At 37.1% G+C, this 23,818-nt stretch overlaps 1 protein-coding gene across 5 annotated transcripts in view; it reads left to right on the top strand.

Moving 5' to 3' along the window:
• SHOC2 (SHOC2 leucine rich repeat scaffold protein) overlaps positions 1-23,818 on the top strand; it is a 63,647-nt gene that overhangs the window by 35,216 nt on the left and 4,613 nt on the right. For all 5 annotated transcript variants that reach the window (XM_030276392.4, XM_030276390.4, XM_030276393.4 and 2 more), the window contains 6 exons: positions 3,141-3,278; positions 15,336-15,466; positions 18,191-18,379; positions 19,672-19,794; positions 21,881-22,018; positions 22,506-22,623. In XM_030276392.4, coding sequence (XP_030132252.1) covers positions 3,141-3,278; positions 15,336-15,466; positions 18,191-18,379; positions 19,672-19,794; positions 21,881-22,018; positions 22,506-22,623 — 837 coding nt within the window. The remainder of the gene's footprint in view (positions 1-3,140; positions 3,279-15,335; positions 15,467-18,190; positions 18,380-19,671; positions 19,795-21,880; positions 22,019-22,505; positions 22,624-23,818) is intronic.

Below are 23,818 nucleotides of genomic sequence, written 5' to 3' on the forward strand. Positions count from 1 at the left end.
TTATACAATCTCGGAATCATCAATACCACAAATTCCAACATTGCCCTTCTAAGCTACATTAGTTCCTCCTTTTCCCATTCCCTAAAGATTCCCTAGCAACTCTAACCATCCCTGGTTGCTCTTTAACCTCACGGTAGGTGTTCAAATCCCACATGCAGTGACAGCCCTCAGTCTGTGAAGTGCTCTGAAGATCCTTTCCATTTACACACTCTCTCAGGTCTCACACACACTTGCAGTATTTTAGTATTTTAGTGTTTTAGCTGTCAGGCCACAGCTGAGAGATCTCTGTATGCCTTTGCATATGAAGATATAAAAAACCATTTAGCTCAATTGATTAGAGCACAGTGCTCATGACACCAAGGATGTGGGTTTGGTCTCCCTGTGAGCCATTCACTAAAGAGCTGGACTTGATCCTGAGTTTCTCAGTTAACCTCTTTATATGTGTATTGTTAGGGTTATTAAGTGATTCTGAGACTTTCTTTCATTTTTATCTCAAATGGAGTGTTTAAGTTGATAGGCTGGGTTCATGTTCTTCACTTCTGTGATCTGAGTCTCTATCACATCACTCAAATGTTTTTCACCTTGTTAAGAATATTGGATGTAAGATTTTTTTTGCCATATGTCATGGAGAGCAACAGGAGAAATGTACCTTGAGTAGTTTTTGTTGACTTGCATGCTCTGTGTTGTGTCTCAGTAATTCAATTTAAAGTTTTGAAAAAATTGCAGTGCCAACAGCATTTCGTCTCCCCCCTCCTTCTACCCTTAGAGTGGGCAATAAACCCATTTTGATGAAATGCTGTCAAACTAGAAGTGTCCAAGAACAAGATTCCTTTCTGAGCAATTCTGAATTAAAAGCTGAATATTTCTGTATCTCTTGAATTCCTTTCCTTAAGTCACTGTGCTTCATGATAGGACTTTAACTTTTGATTTCTACTCTGAAGTCTAAAATTTATTGGGCAGTCCTCAATCTGTTTTAGCATTCAGTATTTTTATTAAGTGCTTACCAGTGTTGCTTTTTTAAAATAATGCCTGCATCTTTAATATGACAATATTAAGTATGGCTATCCAAATTAAACTAAAGTATTTGGTTGTTCTTAGTCTTCTAGAGAGACATAGGCATTACTTTTCATTATTTTTCCTCCTCAGGATTAGGTAGTAAGATGTTTGTTTCAAACATTTAGCTTTCTGTTGTAAAAGATATCAGCAGGTGCAAAAATGAAGTGCAGCACATGTTGCTGCAAAACCCCCAAGTATTTCTTCAACTTCAGCAGATGTAGAGTGGGAAGAGTCAAGTAAATGAGAACTCGGCACGATGAAAAGGAATTTATGCCATATTTCAAATTTGACATAATTGGTTAAGGTCTGAAGAGAAAACAAATGAAAACAGCAATCATGAAGTGAAAACTACTGCCCCAAAGTGTGTGAAGGTTCTTGAGTTACCTCAGTAAAGTTTTGTGAGGCTCTTTTTTTGTTTGTTTAAAGGGAGGAATGTTTTAAGTCTTCGTCAAGCTATTCTTCCTTCTATTGCATTCTACACTTTGCCCACTTCTTCCATGAATAATAAAGATACCATTGCCACAGACCATTAACTCTTGCTTAATTATTTCTTACATTGCTTTCTTCTGCCTGGTAATGGCATTGACATGTGTGGGTTATGCAGTGCTGGATACAGCACATTTAGCTGTATCCAGCTAAATTCAGACTCTGGTTGCCTGGGTTGCATTCGATTGCTGATGTAAGAGAGGGGACACACACAGTGGTGGAGTAGTTGCTTGAGCACCAGCTTTACATTTCCATCTTAGTTTCTAGAAAAACATCCCATTTTGGGTTAATTATTGCAGGAAATAAGATGCATTAATGTATCAGTTATATGTTAACAGTCTAAGAAGAACAGAATAATGAAACTTTGAGATTGACTTTTTTCTTGGCCTTTCACAATTGTTCAGTGATACATAGTGAGTATTGTGGCTACATGACGCCTGAACTCTAGACAGAGTCTGAATTCATATTATTTTATGATTTATGAAGTCACCAGTTCTGATTATCTGCTGACCTAATGAGTAGACACTATACACATCAGAACTTGCCCAGGATAATCCTGCAAGCCTGTGAGAAAATCCTTGTGTCAGAGATACAATGCTGAAGCTTAAAAATAGACATTTGCTCCTCAAAAGGAATTTGCTACTCTTCCAAATTTGTTATTCACTGAGTCATGCTCTAATATACGAATGCAGTGACCTCATCTTTACTGGAGAGAGTAGAAGCTGTTCAAATAATATGCATTAATTTCACCTCCATCAGATGCAAAAAAATGTGAGTACATATACCTGTATTTGTGCACAGTTTTTTCTTTTTTGCAAACTCAACAATCTTTTGCTCAGAACACAGTGTGTTTGACATAAAAATAGGTGAAACTACTGTTCAGAGAGTTGTGCTTAGCTTTGCTTTTAAATTAATTAATAAATGTCAGAAATTAAACAGTTCTGTGTGAAGTGGCTCTAAACTCCAAGTAAATCCAAACCTTTTTAATGCTTAACAGACAAGCCTTTTATTTCAAACCTGTATTTGCTGTAGGTCTGCTTGCATGCACTTTACTTATAATAAGTTGTCAATTTTGTGATGACTGTCACATGTTTAAAATGTTTAAAAATAGCATTCAGCACTTTGGATTATCTAGATTGTCAGCCAGATAATTTTTCTGTCTCTTAATTGTTGATTTTGTGCCTGAAAATAATTAATGATATAAAACCAGATCTTAATTTCTCAAAATCTAGTACAATTAATTTACTTAGTGATGTTTTAAACTTCTGGTCAGCCTGAAACAAGTGTAAGATGCAAGTTTTGTACTTGTATTCCACAGCTTGAATTGTCAGCATAAAATCAATCAATAAATAACATTTCTTTGGAGAATCTATTAAAGCTGTATCTGAGCTTTTCAAAATTGTTGGTCAGGTTCTACATCTGACTGATGAAATTATGATCCCGTAATACCTTATTTTGTATGTATAACTTCACGGTAGCAGTAGCTTTTTTCCAGCTTATCCCAAAATCCATCTGATTCTATTAATCTCTGTGTGGAGGTCATTGTTGAGAGCTGTGCATTAAAGTCCTTTATGTTTGGATTTTCCTGTGTGCTTTAGGTGAGTTGTGTAACCTCATAACGCTGGATGTAGCGCACAATCAGCTTGAACATCTTCCAGAAGAGATTGGAAGCTGCACGCAGATCACCAACCTTGACTTGCAGCACAATGAACTCCTGGACCTGCCAGAAACCATAGGTATGTGAAGAGGCTGGAGAAGAGAAAGTAAATCACTATTCCAAAATGCTCATTAAGGGGAACAAATTTAGGAATGAGTACTTGCTGGTATCTATCAGATGACTGGTGTTCAGCTCAACACAGCTTCACACTTGAGATTTAAAGCAAGGTGTGCTTGTTATCTTAAATTTTACCTTAAATAATTTAAGAACGAGAGTTACAATGAAAAAAATCAAAATCCATTTCTTCTGAATCTTAAGGTGTTCTGTGGTTATAAGCAAATGTCTACTGCTTGTTCATTCTGTAAGAAAACTGAGGATATAAAGAAATGAAAGGCTCACTTATAGTTGAAGTGTAGTACTTTGGCAGAAAATTTTAATTTGAATCTTTCTCTAAAGAAAAATAGAACTAAAATCATAAATGTTTTAAATTAATTATGTATATGTTATGTTCTTTGGTAGAACATCTAAAAAAATCTCCCAAGTCCACAAGGTCATCATGCTCTTATGCAATAGAATGCAGAGTTTGCAACTTACATTGGGAATAATAGACTAAGATAAACACAGTCCTGGTTGGTTTCAGAATCTCATATGGGATAAAGCAATAAAATATGCCTGTTCTTATCTCATTAAATCAGTTTTAAAAAGATGGCTGCTGTGATTTAAAAAGATTAAAAACAAGGCCACCATGATTTTAAGTTCTGTCACCAGAACATATTCAGAAGAATGAACATTATCAGTTTAATGGTATTCAGAGTTGAGCACTTGTTAATGTACTTTAATTCATAGTAAAGTGAAGAACCATTTAATGACACTCCAGCTTTTCTACTAGCAGTAAACTGTTGAGGACGAAGTTACTGTGACTTTTGGTTGAGAAAGTTTGACCTGAGTAGAGTTTACAGTGATGATGTATCCACTGGAACTAAACTTCCATCCATTGATATTTTTAAACTCTGGAGATCTCATTAATTGGAGATCTGGAGTTTGCATCTAACTTACACCATTCATAAGTACAGCCTTTATTTGTGTTGCTATTTTGTAAATCTTGCTGCATGTTGTTTTACATAGCACTTGAGTGTAGTGTATGTATCACATTTAGGGAGCGAGTTCCCTGGATTAACTGTTAATTTTGGGAAAAATTCTCTAAGCAAGTGTGAGATTTCCATTTTCAAGGCTTATAGACTAATGCTGTTGATTCCTGTGAAGAGTAGTAGTATTATTTACTAGGTTGTTTAGTACCTGGTAGTCACTGAACTTCTCAAAGGACCAGAAAAATCTCACTTGTAATACGCTGCAAGACTGTACTTACAGGGAAAAGGCTCTGAGTAGGAGAGGCACAAAGTTATTAGGCAGTTAAGTCTTGTGATAGGTAGGAAATTGCTTACTCTGCAGTCAAGATAGTTTGGACTCACCTATTTCTTCAGAAAGTTTCTGTAAGCTTAGGTGGTTTCTTTTGAGTCAGGTTCATACCTGGTTGGACTGGATTTCTATTTTCTTTGTTTAGTTTTTCCCTTGCATTGTCTGTACAATGTTTAGAAGTTACTTGCTTTTAAATGTTGGTAGCTGTCTCTTTACATGCTTATCTGAGCTGAATATCAATGTTTTAGAGCTCAAGAAACCACCAAAGATAGCTGAATAATGGTAGGAGACAGGAGTGAGCCATCGTGTCGTTTACTTTACTCTAGTTCAGTTTTGCCCCACTGGAAAATCTCTCTTGTCAACAGCAAGTTAAAAAAAAAGTTATTTAAATAAGGACTTACAATCAGAAATCCATGTTTGTGCCTCCTGGGGTTTGCAAACAGAATTTAATAGTGAAGGGAAAGCTTTAGGTTCCATCTTAAATGATAATGATCAGCCTACATTTATGCATGTTGCAGAAAAGGCACTGTAGCCAGTTCAGCAACATTGGCTTTATTTCTTAGTCATTGCAGTTTTGGTTCAACATATGAAAGCAAGTTGTGGCATGATTTTTAGATTACAGCTTGCTTTGTGGTTGGGATTGTTCAGCGAGAAACTTTGAGTGCTGAGAAAAACCCGGCGAGTCAATGGCGCACGGCCGCCTGTGTGCATGGCTGGGACGGCCCTTGGGCCTCTCCAGCTCTCAGGGCAGTTTCTGTCTCTGCCTGCTCTTTGCCACGACTTTTCTTGCCTTTTCTTGCAACATTTCCAGGTGTCAGGATGCTCACTGTATCAGTGCTGTTGATGGTTCTCAGTTCAGTCAAACTCTGGGTTACAGACCAAGCACATTAGCTCGTTGTAAGAATTGGATGTTCTGTGAGCCCATGAGCCTCCTGTTGTGGACCAGGCTTTCCATTACTGCCAGATCTGTCCCCTCCTCCCCCACTGACACCCTTCTGATTGAGGCCTCAGTTTTTCTTGAGAAGGATGTTTTTGTCATGCTGCTTTGAAAAACAAGCAGCTCCCTTTGCTTTCTATTTCTCCCTCCCCTCAGAAAGGACCCTTTTCCTTCCCCTCCATCAAAAAACCTTCTTAAAGTAGCTGCTGGACTATCTAAACAAGTTTTGGTTTTACCACAGAAAGATTTCAGAGTCTGCCTAACTTAAAAAACAGCTTGTTTGTACTGAAATGTGCTGGAGCTGTGAGAAAGGGATGTGAAGGTGACATGCAGGGGAGTGGCAGGGAAGGGATTATGCATCAGCAGTGATTACAGAGGTTGCAGAGCCAATATACCCACTCTGTAAAAATACCAAGTTCTTCTCTCAACTAATGCTGTAGAAGCATGCTTTTGTGCAGTAACAAATGTAGATTTTAGATATTAGTTGTCAGGAAGTGACCTAATGCCTTGCTTTATAGATATTGGCTTAATACATTCATATCTGTATTTCTGTTGATTGAAAATTGTAACGTACTTTTTATATTAGATCACTTCCTGTAAGAAAAAGGAGCTTTGTGGAATGGCTTAGCACAATTTGAGAGTTTTGAGCCCAGAATGAAAATCATGGTGGGATCATAGCTGTTTAGTGTTTTCATTGCAGATTGCACCTACCCCCCCCCCCCCCCCCATCATGTTATGGTGGTTTTTGGGTTTTTGTTTTCTTTTTCTTTTGGAGGGTGGTGGAATTGTTAGCTACTTTTATTTGCACAGTGCCTTATCTCTGTATACTTAGCTGGCATGCTAATATATCCATTATATATAGAAGTTATATAGAAGAAGGTCAACAACATACCATTTATATTAAAATTATGAATTGAACTTTTGAGACTAGAAACAAATTTTGGGTGGAGTAAATAGTTTCTTAGGATTACAAGATAGCTTAGATAATTTTGTCCTGCAAATACCACATAGTGAGTGTTCCTCTTTGAACTTTTAATTTTAGCATTCTGTACAAATGTGTTCACAATTTCATATGTAAAAGCATAGAAAAACTGATTTGAGAAAGAAATATAACAGAAACAAAAGAGTTACAGCTTTTAATAATACCAGATTCTTTGTCTGCTTTGTAATTTTCTAGTTTTGTATGCTTATGTGTGCAATTTGATTATAGTCAAGTGTGCCATATTCACAGGCATCTAAGGCAACAGAAATTTTAATAAGAAAAAGAATAGTCAGTTGTAAGTGTTCCAAAATTATACTTTAAAAGCACAAAAAATTCTGGCAATGGACACACTTTCCAGTGTCTGACATAGCAGTGTTCCTAAGAGATGGTTAGGAATATGGGAAATCCATTTACAGCTCTGCACTACCCTCCTGCCCTTTTCTGTGGCACTGTAGCTCAGAAGCTGAAATCAAGCTTTCATGAAATGAAATAGTACTTATTGATTGGTTTTTCTGGTTGAAATTGTTCTCCAAACCACACTTCTAACCTGTTTAACCCCAATGTACCTCTGAGAGCACTGTTGTGCTCTTTAAACCTACATCTGATAAAACATGAAGCGCTGACCAGAACCAGACATATGGAATTGGTATGGCTCAGGTTATGCAAAATTGTGGTTGAGAGCTTTAAGTCCCTAGAAGTAAAGATATTTCTGAAGAAATGTGAAACTACTTTAAAATGGTATTTTAAATTTGGCAGGTTTAGCAAAAGTGGGAGTCTTGTTCTGAAACATCTGAGCGCCTGCAGCTCCCTCAGTGATCAGGGGCAACGTTCAGATGTGACCAGTGGGTTTGATGTGGTTAATTACTCACTGTTCTGATGGAGCAAAGTGTAGAGGCTTCTGCTCCAGCTTTCACAGCAATAGTCATATGCTCAACATTTAAGCTACTACCTCATGCTTTGGTTAGTGAGCATTCTGTTTTGTGGCATCAAGCCTCTTTACATAGGCTCACTTTGGGACAGCTGATCAACATTTGGTGCTTTGTCTAAGGTTTTGTTCTTGGACTATGCTGTTAATTAAACTTTTAAAATTGGATTCTGCTAGTATTGGGCAATTGCAATAAGTCCAGCCTTTTCTTTATCTGGTTGGAAGTAGTGGCTCCCACTCTCATAACGCTAATTTTTATATTACTAGCTCTCATGGTGGTCTCATAAAGGAAAACTTCTGGTTCTTGTTGCCTTCAATTCTAGACTTAGTAAATGTAAAGTAGCGAAATTGACTGGAAAATGTCAGGTGGAGGGTAAATGAGAAGTGACTTGCTTATTTTGTCGACACTCCACGTTCAGAAGGACAGGCATGAGGCTGTGAGGTGTTGTGTCACACTAGTGAAGATCAGACAGTACTGCATCTATTGGGCAGGGGACATTTGGCTCTCAGTGTTTGCACAGGCTGATGCAGATGCTGAAAGCTCACGGTGTGATATGCAGTTATGCAGAAGAAAATCATTGCAGTTGATTTGGGAAATCACTGTTGAATCTTCCCTCACTCTTCAGGAAGTTTCAGGGTGTCCTTTTCCCTTTCTTTACATTCTGTTGGACAGCATTCAGCTGCAGGGAAGATACAAAGTAGAGCCCTGGTCTCCATAAAATAATTCTTGCATTACTTAATTAGCTAAAATTGTAAAGATATATACATGTGTTGTACATTTTGTATGTTAGCTTTATGTAGTAGGAGAGACTTAAAAAATTAAAAGCATTTTTCACTCAGGAACGGTTAATGTTTTTATCATATTGCCAATTAGGTATAAACTGTTCATACAATATGATATACATTTATATATATCTTTACTTCCCCAGAAAGGCTTTAAATAGAAATTTTAAAAGAAAAAAAAAAAAAAAAAAGACTACCAATGAAAAATTCAATTAAATAAATTTCAGTTGCTTTGTCTTACTATATACAGTGTGAACTGAGTAAAATGCAATTCTTTCATTGATAGCTTAAAATAAGGTTCAGCTGTTGTTTTGGTCTCTGTTGCAATGTGAAGTGTTTCCTATTTTTGTATCATTTTCAGCTACTTATAATTTCCATTTTATATTTTAATAATAAATTTCCAATGCAAACCCAATATAGCTAAATGCATATGTATTGCTTTCATTAAAGGTTAGGATAGCTTCTAGTGGGTAATTAATTCTGAGTTTATTGATTCAATGTATTTATGAAAATATTTTATTTTGTATATTGGTTGGATATTCATCCTAAGACTAGAGTGGGGACAGTTTATTTTAGTGAGTGCATGTACCTTCACAAAGTAATTAGATGCGGAGACCAATGTGTACGGATGTATTATAACTGCAGCTCAGCATTTTCAGAATGATTAGTACACTGCAGAAAGAAAAAGCCTATAATCTTATTTTCTTTATGTAAGAAGCAGGCACAAGGGAAGAGTGATTCAAAGGAACACATCAGAATTGAGACAAGTGGGTTTGTGAGTTACTTGCATTTTGATGAACGCATAATAAATGAGTTTTAAGTTGAATTTTCATCTAGACAGTTTCAGAAACATGTCACTAAGAGTTTGTGCTCTCTAGCCTTATGCAGGTGTTGTGTGTGGTGAGTATTGGGTACCTGAGCCTTTGTTGCTCAGGTTTTTGCAAGTATCTTGTGTGCATCTTTCACACAGTCAGTAATGTTACATTCTGGCATCAGAATTGGAAAATAACTGGCTGCCTGTGGTCACAATTTAGTGTTTTAATATTGATATCATGAGGGAAAACTTGTCTTTGGATGATACTGTTAGACTGAAAGTAGAGAGAGCTCTTTGCTCTCTTCAGATGGCGTTTAAACTCATAGAGGTCATGAGGGGTCATTTTAAATTCATATTAAATAGCTTTCTAATAGATAACATCTTCATCAGAACTCCTAGAATTTGCATTAAGAGGATAATGTGCTTTGGTTTGAGCAGGGCAAAAAATGATGGACCCTGCTGACTTGGTAATTTGTGAATTTGATTTTGTCTCCTACACTGGCCTTCCGGATATATCCGGAGGTATTGGAGGCTGAAAAGAAAAATTAAAGTACACTAGAAGTCACTTTACTGTTAAACCAGTAAAATAAAGTTAAACTTTGTATTGTAATTAACTACACTTTTGTATTTGGAACACAATAATTACATTTAATGCTATGGCTTTGGTAGTTGGTAGCAATGATCAGGAGGGATTCCCTTCTCTCCTGCAGTTCTGCTAAGAGTGGTTGCCCTCCCACCCCCATCACTTTTCTGTCCTCATTCCCAATTTTTCTAGGGCATCAGCCTTTAGCCAGAGCATATTAAACATGAGGGATGTAGGGACTGTGGAAAGGATTTGTTGTCTCTCAGATGATGGTCAGTGACACAAGTTTAAATTTGTACAAACCTACAAGCTTTGATTTAGGAAGAAGGTGCCCCCAGACCAGATGAATAATGGCTGTGGGATTTTGTTCTGCAGCAAGATCACTGAGATCTCTTTTGGGGTGTCTTGTTGGACCAGTCATTTTGTGCTGTTGCTCTCTGCTTGTGGAGTGCAACTGAAGGTTAAATGCTTTATCTGAAGTCTTTCATTTTACTCTACAGCTATCAGGAGAACTGGTTTGCTTTCTGATAAGAGATTAGATTAAACACACCAACAGCTCCTTTCACCTAAAAATCTGTTATACAGTTAAAAAGTTGTCACACAGTTTGGCTGACATCTGGAAAACTAGTATATAGTAAGTACAAAGTGTGGTACAGGCATCTTCTGACTCAGGGCTATTTTAGACCAGGAGCTACTGTTGAAATATTGGAATGCAGTGTTTAATCTCTGTCCACAACTGCCCATCTCTAGCCTGTTTGCTATCTCCCATACAATATGAAATTTATTTCATATTGTCATCTTTGTTATTCTCTCTGCAAGATTAATGTCATGTGGTGTATTAAGTTTAATTCATGTATGTTTTTTTTTAAGTGACATCAAATTTAATTTTTTATAAAAGTATTATTAATTTTAGCTGTACTTCTTGCTAGTTAAAAATGACACCTGGTACCTTTTGATGCAAACCAGCATGTGAATTAAGCACATGGCACTCTATGAAGTAACATGTGGCCATGTAAAACGTGTTCTTTAGTAGGTGACTGCTCATTGTGTGCCAAGTTGAGTCAAATCAAAATCTAAGAATATTTATACAAGTTATGCCATCTGAAATACTTAATAGTGCCATGTTGTTTGTAGCAAGTTCCTGCAATTTTCTATTGTGTGCTGAAGTTCACATATATTGTTGATAATGATCTTATGGTGTTTTGATGTGCACAGCTCTTAAAAGTCCAATTTATGTTTTTAACTTTATCTGTAGAAGTTTTATCTAGTGAACAGATTTTTAAATTGATCTGCTGCTTTTGGATTATTCAAAAGAAAGCAACTGATCCTGATAGCAAATTAGCTTAATGAACTAAGTTTCACATTAATCATTACCTTTCATCTAAGGAGAGGAAATTTTAAGGATTATTTTAACTAAGGGAGTAAAAGGAAGAGGTGTGGTAAATCTCAGAAGAAGAGAGCATTTATCACTCTGTTTAAAAAGCGCTAGTAGGACTTTGAATTAGGAATTTGTATTTCTTTATATTATTCGGCCTACCAGTCCTTTTTTCTCCTGATTTTGAAATATTTAAAAAAATAGATGTAGAGACCACTTCAGGTGGTCTTTCTAAAAAAATATTGTTTTGGTAGTATAGTTTCCTGCTTTATTTCCTGTCTTCTCTCTTTTTTTTTTCTTTTTTTTTTTTTTTTTTTTTTTTTTTTTTTTTTTTTTTTGGGTGGGGGGGCGGGAGGGGATTGGCAAACACCTGTTTTTCCTTTGATTAATATTTTTTAAGTACCCTTAATAAAAAAATTAATTTAAACCATCTATTTCACATCCCTTTTATTGTATCAGTTTAATATTTCTGGATTTGCATGCTTCCAAGGATTTTTAATTCAGTTCTGTGTAAATGAAGCAGCTAATCCTGAGGGACATACAGTCACTCCAGTGAAGGGATTATGAATTCTTTGCTTAGGTTGCTTCAACCATGAGAACTGGCATCTGCTCATGGGTGTTAATACTGCGCTGGTGAGAAAATGGCCCTGAGACAAGGCATCTGTGAAACCTGAATCGCAAGAGTAGCTGTTTCTGACAAAAGTTGAACTAAAGCAAGTGACTTTTCAGTGACTTGCTTAGGCCTGGTGTGAGTTTAGGGCTTAGTCAGGTTTTGCAATCTTATTTTAGAAGTACCAGTGAATAAGGCAGTTGAGTTTACAAGGGTTTTCATTACAGACTCTCTAAGAAAACAAGTTGGAAGGCTTTTTGCTTGCTGCTTTTATTGCTGGTATTTGCTTTTCACTTGTGGTTACCAAGCTGTCACGTACATGAACATCTAGTGCAGTGTTTTCTGAGTCATTACCTGCGAGGGGCTGGTTCAGAGCAGCTGCTGAGGTGCAGTTTCAGTGACAAAAGTACAACTGCAAATGGTTCTGGTGACAGTCTGACTGAGCTGATCATGATCAGTTGTTGCCTTCCTTGCCTTATTCCTTAGATTTAACCTGAGAACCCATCAGCAGATACCTCGTGCTGTTCCATCTCAGAAAGCAGTAGCTGAGCTGGAAGTGATGGAGATGAGTGCAAGCACTGTAAAGCAACTCCAAATACAGCTATCAGCTAGGTCATCCTGAGCTCAGGGAGCTGTAAGTGGGATCATTTGATGGTTCAGTGCACCAGGTGTGGTCTTGAGCATCTTGCAACAGTTTCTGTGCTAAAACAGTTCGTCACTTAGTTTTCATGTTAGCCAACTGGCCCCTGGACCATGGAGGCAAATGTTAACATTGTACTGTGCATGGTGCATTCCTGTTAAAAAGAAAAGTTAACTTGGACACACTGGGCAGAGGGAAGAGCTATATCCTGTTTTGTGAAGGTGGGTCTAGGATGTGGCTGTCCATCATGTGAAGATAAAGGTTTCACACTGTCAATGCATTCACAATGAGGAAATGATAGCTGAGCCTTATTGACTGAAGACTGAGGGGCTGTAGATAAATTCTGGCTTGAAATGAGAAGGTGGCTCATGTTGTCTGCATTAGCTGGGCCCAGGACAATCCTTCTAAGAGCAGTGGGAGAGGTGCTACTGATGCAGCTGCAGCTGAAATCTTGGTTTTGTCCTCAGGAATAATTGTATTTAGTGCCGTGGTGTGTAACACAATCACAGGGAATGTGGTACACAGAGGATGTGTCTTCTGTTATGCATTTGTGTGCCTTTCCCATGGAGAAGAAAGATAACTAGTAAAGAAACAGTGATAAAGTTCTATTAAGAAATGCTCCTTATGATAAGGAGAAATTAATGAGAGCTGCTATTTATGCCTCCTTTCTCTTCATGATAATGTCATGAGGATCGCCAACGTGTGTCATTCTCTTCTTTATGGTACATTTTGACTCTCTCTAGTGTCTGCCTTGTTTCATTTTTCTGAAATGCCACATTGCTGGTAGGAAGAGAGCCATATACATACAGCCTGTGCTCGCAATCTGGAACTGGCACAGCAATGTTGTATTGCTAAGCAACAGTTGGCATCATGCTGTCTACTTCCCTGTTTGCCTGAAAAATCCTGATCAGCATCTAGTGCATGTTTTAGGTAGTGAAAAGAATAGTAGGTTTATATCTTATTTTGTGTAAAGTTTGTTGTTCATTCTTTAGTAAAACATTAAATAACAATTCAGAAATACAGTCAGGGTGTTCTTTGTTCATCCCTAGGATGGCAAATTCTAATGATCTTGGAGCCTTGCAATAGAATGTTTTTTGTGTGAAGTGAGGCCAGTTTTTTTTTCAGCCAGCAATGCCTGATCTCACAAATACCGTATGAAATAGCTAATTTATGTACAAATCTGTGCCTTTGTACTAGTGGACTGTAGGATAAGAACAGGTCTTAATTATTCCCTTTCATGTGTATATGCATTGCAGGATTTAACAGGAAAAGATGAAGATTTGCTCACTGGAGTGCAATATTGATAGCCTTGGATTTTAAATGCCTTTTTCTGATTAAGTGAACACTTTCTTTGCTGCTTCTATAAAAATTTTATACTAGTTTAGAAGCCAGCGCTTTAAAAAATAGAACTCAAAATCCCAATTGAAAATACTACAAGTTAAGCAATGATGTGTAGCTACCTGCTGTGACTTTTGTTTAGCTGTTGATGGTACTAAGTAAAATTTGTTGCCAAGCTTGTCAGATAATTATCAGATATGCACTGAAAACTCATCCTTATTTTTTTCTTGATTTGTAAGATGTAGATGATTTTTGTTCTATATTAAGGGGTTTATGGGTTTTGGATTTTTTTCACTTGCAGTTTTATGTTTTTTGTTTTCTGCTCTTTTTTGGTACTTTTTTTTGTTTTACTTTCAGTCCTTCTGTGACTTCTCTGTTTTAGAAACTACAGTGAAATCATACAGCATTCTTTCTAGTTTCAAGTTTTTATTATCTACATTCCCAACTATTTGGTGATGTTGGGGCATTTATTTTGACCAGATTCAGGAAAGAGATATTTTGCCTCTTGCTTTGTTGAAAGTTTTTCTCTGTCTAACGGACATACTCTGCAATTCGCTTCTTCCTTTGCTGTGCTGCAGTAACCTTTGTGTAAGTGCACATGCATAGACACTAAAACAGCCTTCACTTAATGAGCATTTAGGCTGTACATATTAAGACCTCTTCATCTTTTAAAATTACTTCTGGTTATTCATTCTACCAATTGTTAAATGCATTGTTTCCTTTCTAATGTGTCAGGCTGGTAGTTCAATTTTCAGAACAAAGGTGTTGTGCCATGGGTGGTTGTAAAAGCAAGTGTACACCAGCAAATGTTTTACAAGGAACTGATTGTGTGAACGTGTTCACAAGCTCCCCTGGTGTGAAGCCCAAACCTGCACAGACACCTATTCTGACTGCAGGGATGAGCCAGAGGTCAAGTTTCTGTGTACAATTTGGCAGTTGGCTTTTCAGTGAAGTTCAAGGCCTTGCTACCTGCAGGAGAGGCTAAATGCCCCAGCACACTATAGTTCAACAACATCCTTGAGCAGTTGGTTTTGGTCTTTAGTACTTGTTAGATGGTAAAGGTTGAATCTTTTAGCTTCAGATGGGAAAAGCTGCAAGTTCCTTGAGATTTTTATTCCCTGACAGAAAGACATCAACTGGGACCATCAGCCTAGCAGTATTCAGAAATATTTTTACACGCACTACTGTCCAGATTTTTGTATACTTCCTCCAGACTTTTCCTTCAGTATCACTCTAAACCTTGGAAATTCTGGGGTTTTCCTATCATGTATTAAAGGTTTTCTTGCTTGTTGGAGGATGGTAAAGCTGTGGGGATTGTTTTCCCTGCAGAGGAAATTGTTTTTCCAGGACCCAAGTTGTATGAGGCATGCCCAAATTCTGGTAATATGATTCATGGCGTTGAATGATACTGCCTGTAATTTTAAAAAGTCATTTTGGGAACATCTGGAAAAATGATAGCATGTTTTGTTGATAGAAAGATCAGGATAGAAGGACTTTTACAATAGGACATAAGCCTTGCTTGCTTATCATATTATACAGAACTTCAGAATAATTAATATGCTCAATATGGTTGACTTCAGCACTGGAAATCTCCTGTTTTGGGATGATAGCTCCATTTCACCATTTGAAATTTTGAAGTGTAAGGTGAGAGACAACAGAAGAATCAGAAGTCACACCTTGTTCTGTGTTTGTGTGATTCTCACAGCATATTAACACTTGTTTTCTACCTGTAGGAAATCTGTCCAGTCTAAGTCGTCTTGGCCTGAGGTACAATAGGCTGTCAGCAATTCCCAAGTCTTTAGCAAAATGCAGTGAACTCGATGAGCTGAACTTGGAGAACAACAACATTTCTACTTTACCAGAGGTGAGGAGTAGAGGGAGTGGACTGGGGAGGGGATGCTGCTGGAGAGCATCGATGTTTTGTAAAGGGAGTGGAACAAGGGAAATTATTTCATCTTGCATTTTAACTCTGAGGAATACCCTTTGTTTTAACCTAAAAGTAATGTGAATTATGTCAATTATGTAAATACTAGGTATATTTAATCAGTGTAGAAAGACTAATGTCATACAACTTGAGTCAAAACTGGGAGCAGCACATGTGGTTGTATTTGCTGTGCTGTATCTTTAGAAAACCTTAAATAATGAGTTCAGATTCCCACCCTTCAAGCCATATAAGTGTTTCTCAGTGTTTCTGCTTCATGAAGCAGTAGTGCCTGGAAGTAATTGTTCAGATGACAGAAAAAAATCTGATGTGATTGCTTCTTATTTTGGATATTTATTCAATTTCTTTAAATCCTTTTAAGATGAAGACTTCATGACACAACATAATGTTTATAGTCTCTTATGTTTTAATGATGGTCAAACTGCTTTCCTAAGCTGTCATCCCCACGACCCCAGATCATCTAAATTACTAGTATAAAATGACGTTTAAGGTTATCTAAATATGTCTATAGCAAACAATAAATAGAAGAGAAAAGAAAAGCATGTGGAATTAGGCAAAGTATTTACAGTAACAAAGGGCAGCAAGTAACTAATTTTCCTCAGATAAATATCTGAGCTCAGCAATGATAGTCTGAAACAGAGAATTTAATAAATGTTTGGGCAAGACTATAATTTAAGAAAATGCTAGAGTGAAAGCCATCAAGCTGCTTTTGGGATGAGAGCTAAGCTAGCCCACCCCACCCAGAGGTGTTACAAAAGCAACTATAGTGTAATTACAAAAAGCTAATGTGAAGGATGATTACTTGCTTTAAAACACGTTCAGTCATAATACAAACGTCTTAGTAACTGTGCTGCCTTCTTCAGGTACATTTGCCGACAATATGCTAACACTTAAGTTTGCAGAAATGTATAGTTTATACTGTAATCTGTTTAAAATAAAACATGTTGTTCTATAAGACAAAGAACTGTATTTGTAGAAGAAATTTCTGAGTTTCAAAATCTAGCTGAGGCTGCTGACACAATGCCTAATAAATATTTTATCTTAAAAGGATGGGCTGGAAGAAGGCAGCACTGCCACAGCTCTCATAGATGTAAGAGCATTGCTCTCTTTGTATGCCAAAGCTCTCTTGCTTCCCTTCAGATGCATTTAATTACTCTGGGCTATTAGAGTGAATTAGCTAACATATTTTATGTATTTTTTTGGTATACAAGCAGCCTTCAAAACCAGCTTTTTGAAATGCCAAAATCCATCTGAAGTAATATAGTGTGTTAGAGCTCAGGGACTGCCTAACCCTAGGACTAATATCTGTTAATTAAAGAATAGGTAGAAACAATATTTCCTAACCAAAGATTATACTAATTAATGATTAAGTTAGATTAATACTGATTTGAAGATCCATTATTTTATCTGTAGTGGGGAAAATGCTTCACTGATATTTGCTGAGATGCCCCCAGTGTCTAAAGTTTTAGCCAGGGCATGTAGGTAAGTCCCTATTAGATCCTATTTTATTTACAATAATGTTAATAAACTATTTATAAAAGTAGCCAAAGCTTTCCTGGTGAAACAGCAAAGCCATGTTCTTAAAGCATTTACAGTGAATATGGAGCTCAAATTGCAATCCAGAAATACTGACATTAGGAATATGGTTGGAATCATTATCTTGTTACTGCTCATTCCTGATTGCAGATGTTGCATTATTTATGGTACGTAATGTCATGCATAAATCTCCAATTTCTGTAATACTTAAGCAAATAGGGCTGGATTCAAGTTGGTGTAGTAATAAGCAAAGGTGACACTTCAGCAGTAATTTAGATCTCATTATCCATCTCCACAGTTCCAGCAACGTGCTTGGCACGTAACTAACAGATGAACTGAGATATGGGCTGCTGGGATTTTGGAATCTAATTAGATTGTCAAAAGAAATGAAACTCTGGATTCAATGGGCAGCCCTTGCTAGGCAGTTTATTTACAGGATTCTTGCTTTTTATTTTTTAAGGGGAAAAATAATAGAGCAGTAACTACTTAGGAATATTTTAGAAAAAGGAAAGAACAATGGAATTTTCCAACCCATCCTCTTCTTTTTCTCTGTCTGATAATCTGAAACTATTATGGTATAATTACAAGACACTGAGAAGTTGTGATCGCAGTATGGATTTTTATGATGGTACCGAAGATTTGTACTGGAATTATCAAATGCCTCTTTTGGGAGCCATTGTGTGGGGTTGATATTTCTTTGGGCCCCATTTTGATGTGGGTGAGCTGCTGGAGCAAAAATAGCTGCTGGAGATGGGATGGACATGCTGCCTCTGTGCTCCTGGAGCAACGTGTCATTAGAAAAATTGCTTTCAGAGTAGGAAAGAGTTACCAAACCTCCCAAACCTGTGCTTTTAAATGTTATGTTTGCTTTTTTGTATCTGTCAGCATGCAGGGAGGAAGGGGGGAAACAAGGTAGTGGCTGATGACTGTGAGCAGAGGTTGTTGCTGATGGAAGTTTTATCAAATTTAACACTGGTTTGTGTATTGCAACACTTCTTCAGGGGATGGACTTAAGGGGGGAAAAACATTTCTAATTAGACCCATAAGGGAAAAGAGACGCATTCAAATAAATCTGTCCTAAGTTCTTGGGTGGTTTTCTTCTTTCTACAGGGTCTTTTATCCAGCCTTGTCAAACTGACTAGTTTAACATTGGCCAGGAACTGCTTCCAGTCCTATCCTGTGGGTGGCCCGTCCCAGTTCTCCACAATCTACTCTCTCAATATGGAGCACAACCGCATCAATAAAATCCCCTTTGGAATTTTCTCTAGAGCTAAAGTATTAAGTAAGCTGAACATGAAGGTGAGGCACAGAAACATGCTACTGTGTAAAATCAATGAGGAGCACTGTTTGCAGCTCCATGAATTCTGGCAGACTTAATAATGTAAGGAGTGAATTTATCATGCTGAAGTGGATGCTGCTGTTAGATACGTAAATAATTCTGTATTAGTCTAAAATTGTGCTATCAAGAAATTACTAATTGGTCTTTTTGTTTGTTAGTTAAGATTTTGTCACATTTGCTTGAGTTTGAACAATGAAAATAAGAAAGCTGGCTGCAAAGTTCTTTAATATCCACATGGGACACAAGCATGTAGATTAGCTTATTTCTCCTTCAGACACTGTTACAGTTTACATTATAAGCAGAAGTATGTAAAATAATTTTTTTAATATGGTCTTTCAAAACCCAAGTCTAGAGACTTTTGCCAATAGTTGAAGAGCACAACAAAAGAGGTTTTAAGTATGCTAATACAGTTAAAGTGGGGGAAAAATATGATTTTTTTATATGAATAGATTTATTTAAAGAAATCCTTGAGCAGTAGCTAAGCTCAGCTACTGCTTTAGAATTGTTTGACACAAATGAATCCTCAGTTTGCATTGACAGATTTTTTCACATACCCATTTGTAACTTTGCCTGTTTACCACAACTTTGTGTGACCATTTAAAAATGATCTTTTGGTGTCTGGTCTAAATCAAATATTTTAAAAATATTTTGAGCAGTAACATGTTCAGAGTAATTTCAGATGCTTTTACTCTGAGCCATTAAAGTATATGGGGTTTTTTTGGTTCTCTTTATTTTTTGGTTGTGGGTTTGCTGGGTTTTTTCCCCTCAGCAGGTTTTGGTGTATGGGTTCTGGTGGGTTTTTTACGTCGTGGTGTTTATTCTCTTGATTGGTTTGTTTGGATTTTTTTTTAAACTCCATATATTTTTAGGATTCAAACATTTGCTGATAGCATCTTTGTAAGTTATGGTGAACTTTCTGTTCTTTTTTTGAACCCACCATTCATTGTATTCAGCAGAAATAGGACAAAAAATGTTTTAACCACTGTGTGAGAGTTTGATAATTAAGTGCTTCTAATGAATTTCAGTTCATAATAGTAACAGAGAGTCGATTCTGTAACTCTAGATTGGTACCACTAATATTTGGTGGAATTTGGAAAAAAAAAATTGGCCAATTACCAACATTTTATTCTTCTGATTTCATTATCAACTATGTTGTTATGAAGTATTTCTGTTAGCAGTTCGTTTATCTGTCAGATGCCTTCCCAACTTCTGGCAAGGGCAGACCCTAAATGTTTGATATGTTAAATCACAGGACAATCAGCTGACATCTCTCCCCTTGGATTTCGGGACATGGACAAGTATGGTAGAACTGAATTTAGCAACTAACCAGCTCACAAAAATCCCTGAGGATGTATCTGGGCTTGTTTCTCTCGAGGTGAGAAGAGTATAAGTTAACAGCTAAGTGAATACTTGCAATATAGGGATTCTCTGCTTCAGGTTTAAGTAATATTACTGTGGAGTCAAATAAAGCTAAATAAATATGTATATCTGTGCTGTTTAATCCCCTGTTACATCTGTTTGTGGCCATTGTCAACGGCTTTTGAATGTTCTTTAGACTCTGGATGAGTGTGCACAAACCACTATGGTACAGCTATATTTTTAGCCAGGTAGAAGAAAAATTTTTCTCAACAGGAATCAGTGTTGTAAATGCAGTGTTGCTAAACTTGGTTCAATTCCTGGAGACCAGCATGGAAGCAGCAGTAATCAGAAAAACATAATGAAATGTTTGACAGCCAGGAGAGGCTTGAGTGTCAGGCAGCCAGGTGGGAATTCTCAGCCTTTGAGGGTGAAGAACTCGTAGGTTAAAAGCTCGAACTAAACCTGCTCTGTCCCCTCATCCTGTTTCTCAGGGTACCATCAGCAGAGACAAATTATTGCCTTGGAGGGACAGAAAGACAGAGGTACTTGTTTGGGCAGTTGAGGAGACTTAGTAGGCTCTGTAAGTTGCTGGGAAAAATCTGTTAAAGAGCTATAACAAATGGCATATTTGAAATTGCAAATTTCTAATGTGACTTCTTCTGTGAATATTTAATTATTCCTGTAGTGTGGGGCTAGAATTATGACAGAGTAATCATTACTTAATAGCCCAGTTCCCTTTTAAGTTAAAGCTGTGGTTGATGTGATTGGGAAATTAGTAACCTCTAACAACTGGGTTTGCTGGTGGTCTGTCAGCTGCTGAAGCTGGAGAGCTGCTTGGTTTGCTGACCTGTTACCACTGTGTTTCTCTGTAATTAAAAAATCAAATACAAAGGGCTGTTTGGACGGTGTTTACACAAAAGTGAAGGTTCCCACAGCAGTGCTAAGTCAGCTGCATTTCACGTAGGTAATACTGTCTGTTCCTGCCTTTGTTTCTTGATACGCGATTAAAACATTACTGTTCTCACTGCTTTGTGCATGTAGTGCATAAAGGATGGTCAGTGAAATGCTGCTTGTGCTAATCCTCAGGCATTGGCTTTTTTTCACTTTGATTTTCACTTTGATTCTCACTTTGATTCTCACCATGCCTTTGTTTTGTTCCTGCCTGTGGTGTTTTCACATTACATGAAGCCAGTGAAATTGGGATTATTGGTAGAAGACAGGCACTTGCAGCCTTGGCTGGTTGTGTGTGGCTGACAGGAGGGTCCATGCTGACTGTTCTTTCACATCCTCGTGTTTCAATGTGCCTTCTTAAAGAACTAGATAATAACATTGTTTAATCAGTAATTAAATACTTGACTACTCATGGTGCTGTTATGAGGCTTGATTACTTCGTAGAACTGCAGAGTTTCTCTGGAGGAAAAATGGTGTATAAGTGTAACCCCTGTTAACTTGCCTGTGATGAATAACTCTGTTAACTGACTCTGCAAATAAGGATACACTTCTTGAACCTGGGGTATTTATAACTGAACTCAGAAAGAAGGAGAAAAACAAGAGGACAGCACTGTAGTAGGCGTGGGTGTGTGATGGCAGCCCGTTTTGGAAAGCCAGTGCTCTGCTTAGGTGCTCCCATCTGTGTGTTTATTTGCTGCTGCTCCTAACCAAAGGGATATAGGGAGAAGAGGAAGTACTAAGCTTTTAAAGGAGGACTTGGCAAGCACAGCAAATAATGTAAAACATGGTTATGAGATGGCTATAAGGAAGCATAACAAAATGATAGGCAAATTCAGAAAGAAATTGTTTTTCTTTGGTCATTTGAAGAAATAAGGTTTCTACTGTTTTTGCTTTGCATTTATTATTACATATAGTAATATTTGAAAGAAGTATATCCTAAATATATGTATTTGTATCATTAAAGACTTGAAAAGTGTTTCATCACTGACTTGTTTTATTTTTTTTAATTTTCAAGTACTTCCTCAATGTAAATGTAGGCTAATATTGGGCTTCATTATTTGAAAATATAAAAAAAAAGGTATCTTAATCTGTAAATCTGTTACTTATTATGTTGCTGAAATTCTGTGCTTGGTTGTTGTTTCTTTTTTGAGGTTCTTATCTTGTCAAACAATCTCCTAAAGAAACTTCCCCATGGAATTGGAAATCTACGGAAACTCCGAGAGTTAGATCTAGAGGAAAACAAACTGGAATCCTTGCCAAATGAAATAGCTTACCTCAAGGATCTGCAGGTGAAACAATAATTGGTCAAGATAAGCATCTTATGTCCTTTATTTACACCATGCTGATTTAATTGCAGCTTTTTGGATGAGTGGAAACTATTTGAGACTGGACATAGAAACAAAAGTTTAAAGTCTTGTGCAACTTCACCCACAATTAGTGCCCATTAAGTGTTCCCCAGCTTTATTAGTTAATACTGAACAAAAATTTTTGAGGGTTTTAACTGTTGTGCCATGAGCATGCTACCACCCCAGAAATTATTCCAGTCATGCTCATGAAATCTTCTATGTTTAGGCATGTGTTTTATTAGGCACCTTTCTATTTTTACATTCAGTGATGCTTGATAGAGATTTGAAATGTTGATGAACGGTTGAAATTTTTCTCATTCAAATTCAGGAGAGTAGAACCCGTTCATTTGTCAGCCACATATCTTGTTACTTGCTGTCATTCCAAGCAAAAATCATTAATTTAATTTGTAAAAACATGTTTTTCCCTTAGAAATTGGTTCTGACTAACAATCAGCTGACCACCCTTCCAAGAGGAATCGGTCACCTTACCAATCTGACGCACCTTGGGCTCGGAGAGAACCTTCTCACACACCTTCCTGAGGAAATTGGTAAGATCCTGTTGTCTGGTTTGACACAGTATCTGAGCAAAGCATATATCATAGCCAGCGATTTTGCCCATCAGTAAAAGCCACAAAATTAATTTGAAACTTGTAGATATGTACAGCCTGATGTGAATTATGTGCCATAGGAACAGCAATAAGAGTGATGTGCAGATGAAGAAGGCATGGTTTGTCTCTTGCATCATCTTTGGTGAGGAGCCATTACAGCTGCTCATCTTGCATGTGCCTCAATGTGAGAAAAACCTGAAATAATCTGAACTCAGAGCTTTGTGATTTATAAGCTAGTGGAGAGAGTTTGGATGCTGTGGAAACAAACTCTGTAATTAAAATCAGTAAAAACATTTTAAACACCTTGTAGGAGTACAGTTTGGTTATTAAAGCTGGTTGTCTTCACAGATGAGAGAATAGTTACTTTTTGTCAGGTGTGACTGTTTAATGTATCGTGCCGTCAGTTGTTTTTTCTATAGCTTCTCCTTATTGTTGGTTCACTATGCCAGGAGTCCTGCCTACTGCTTTCTCTTGTGAAAGAATAAATAATCTCTGAGGTTATAGGAGATAAGATTGGAAAATGGGGAATGTCTGGGAGAGGACTTCTATGTTTTTGAAAGGAGGAATGGAAGTCTTAAGAAGAAATTACTCTGTTTTCCAGCTTCTGGTTAACCTGTATTGCAGTACGTGTAGTAGAGGCAAACTGTAAAATTTTAATTCAGGAAAAAAATTTAACACTTGTTAGTTCCATTTAATAAATTCGTAAGTTAATCTTCCTGTGCAGAGAAGTCACACTCTTCCGCTTTTTTACTGTGACATATGATAGTTATGGCTTCAGGTCTTTAATATATGGCTTCTAATTACATAAAAGGAATGACATAGATATTTTTGAAGAGAGAATAGATCCTATATGGTATAATTATTTCCTAGGTGCTTTTGACTAGATAGCTGTTCCATGTTGCCTGCACTTGCATAGCTCGTGAATGGCTATGGTGAATTCCCTTTCAGTGCTCTTAGTCTCTATATTTGCAGTTCATTTATTATCTAAAGGAGATGCCCCAATGGATATATTTACAGGGAAATTAAAGCAAATTGGTTCTTGCTTAGGTACTGGAGAACAGAACTTGCTGTGCTTGAGAACAGGAGTCTCACTGACTCAAGGTTCTGTATAGGAAAAGTGGACTCAGAGGCTCTG

This window comes from Taeniopygia guttata, chromosome 6 (genome assembly GCF_048771995.1).
Source record: "Taeniopygia guttata chromosome 6, bTaeGut7.mat, whole genome shotgun sequence".
Lineage (NCBI taxonomy): Eukaryota > Metazoa > Chordata > Aves > Passeriformes > Estrildidae > Taeniopygia > Taeniopygia guttata.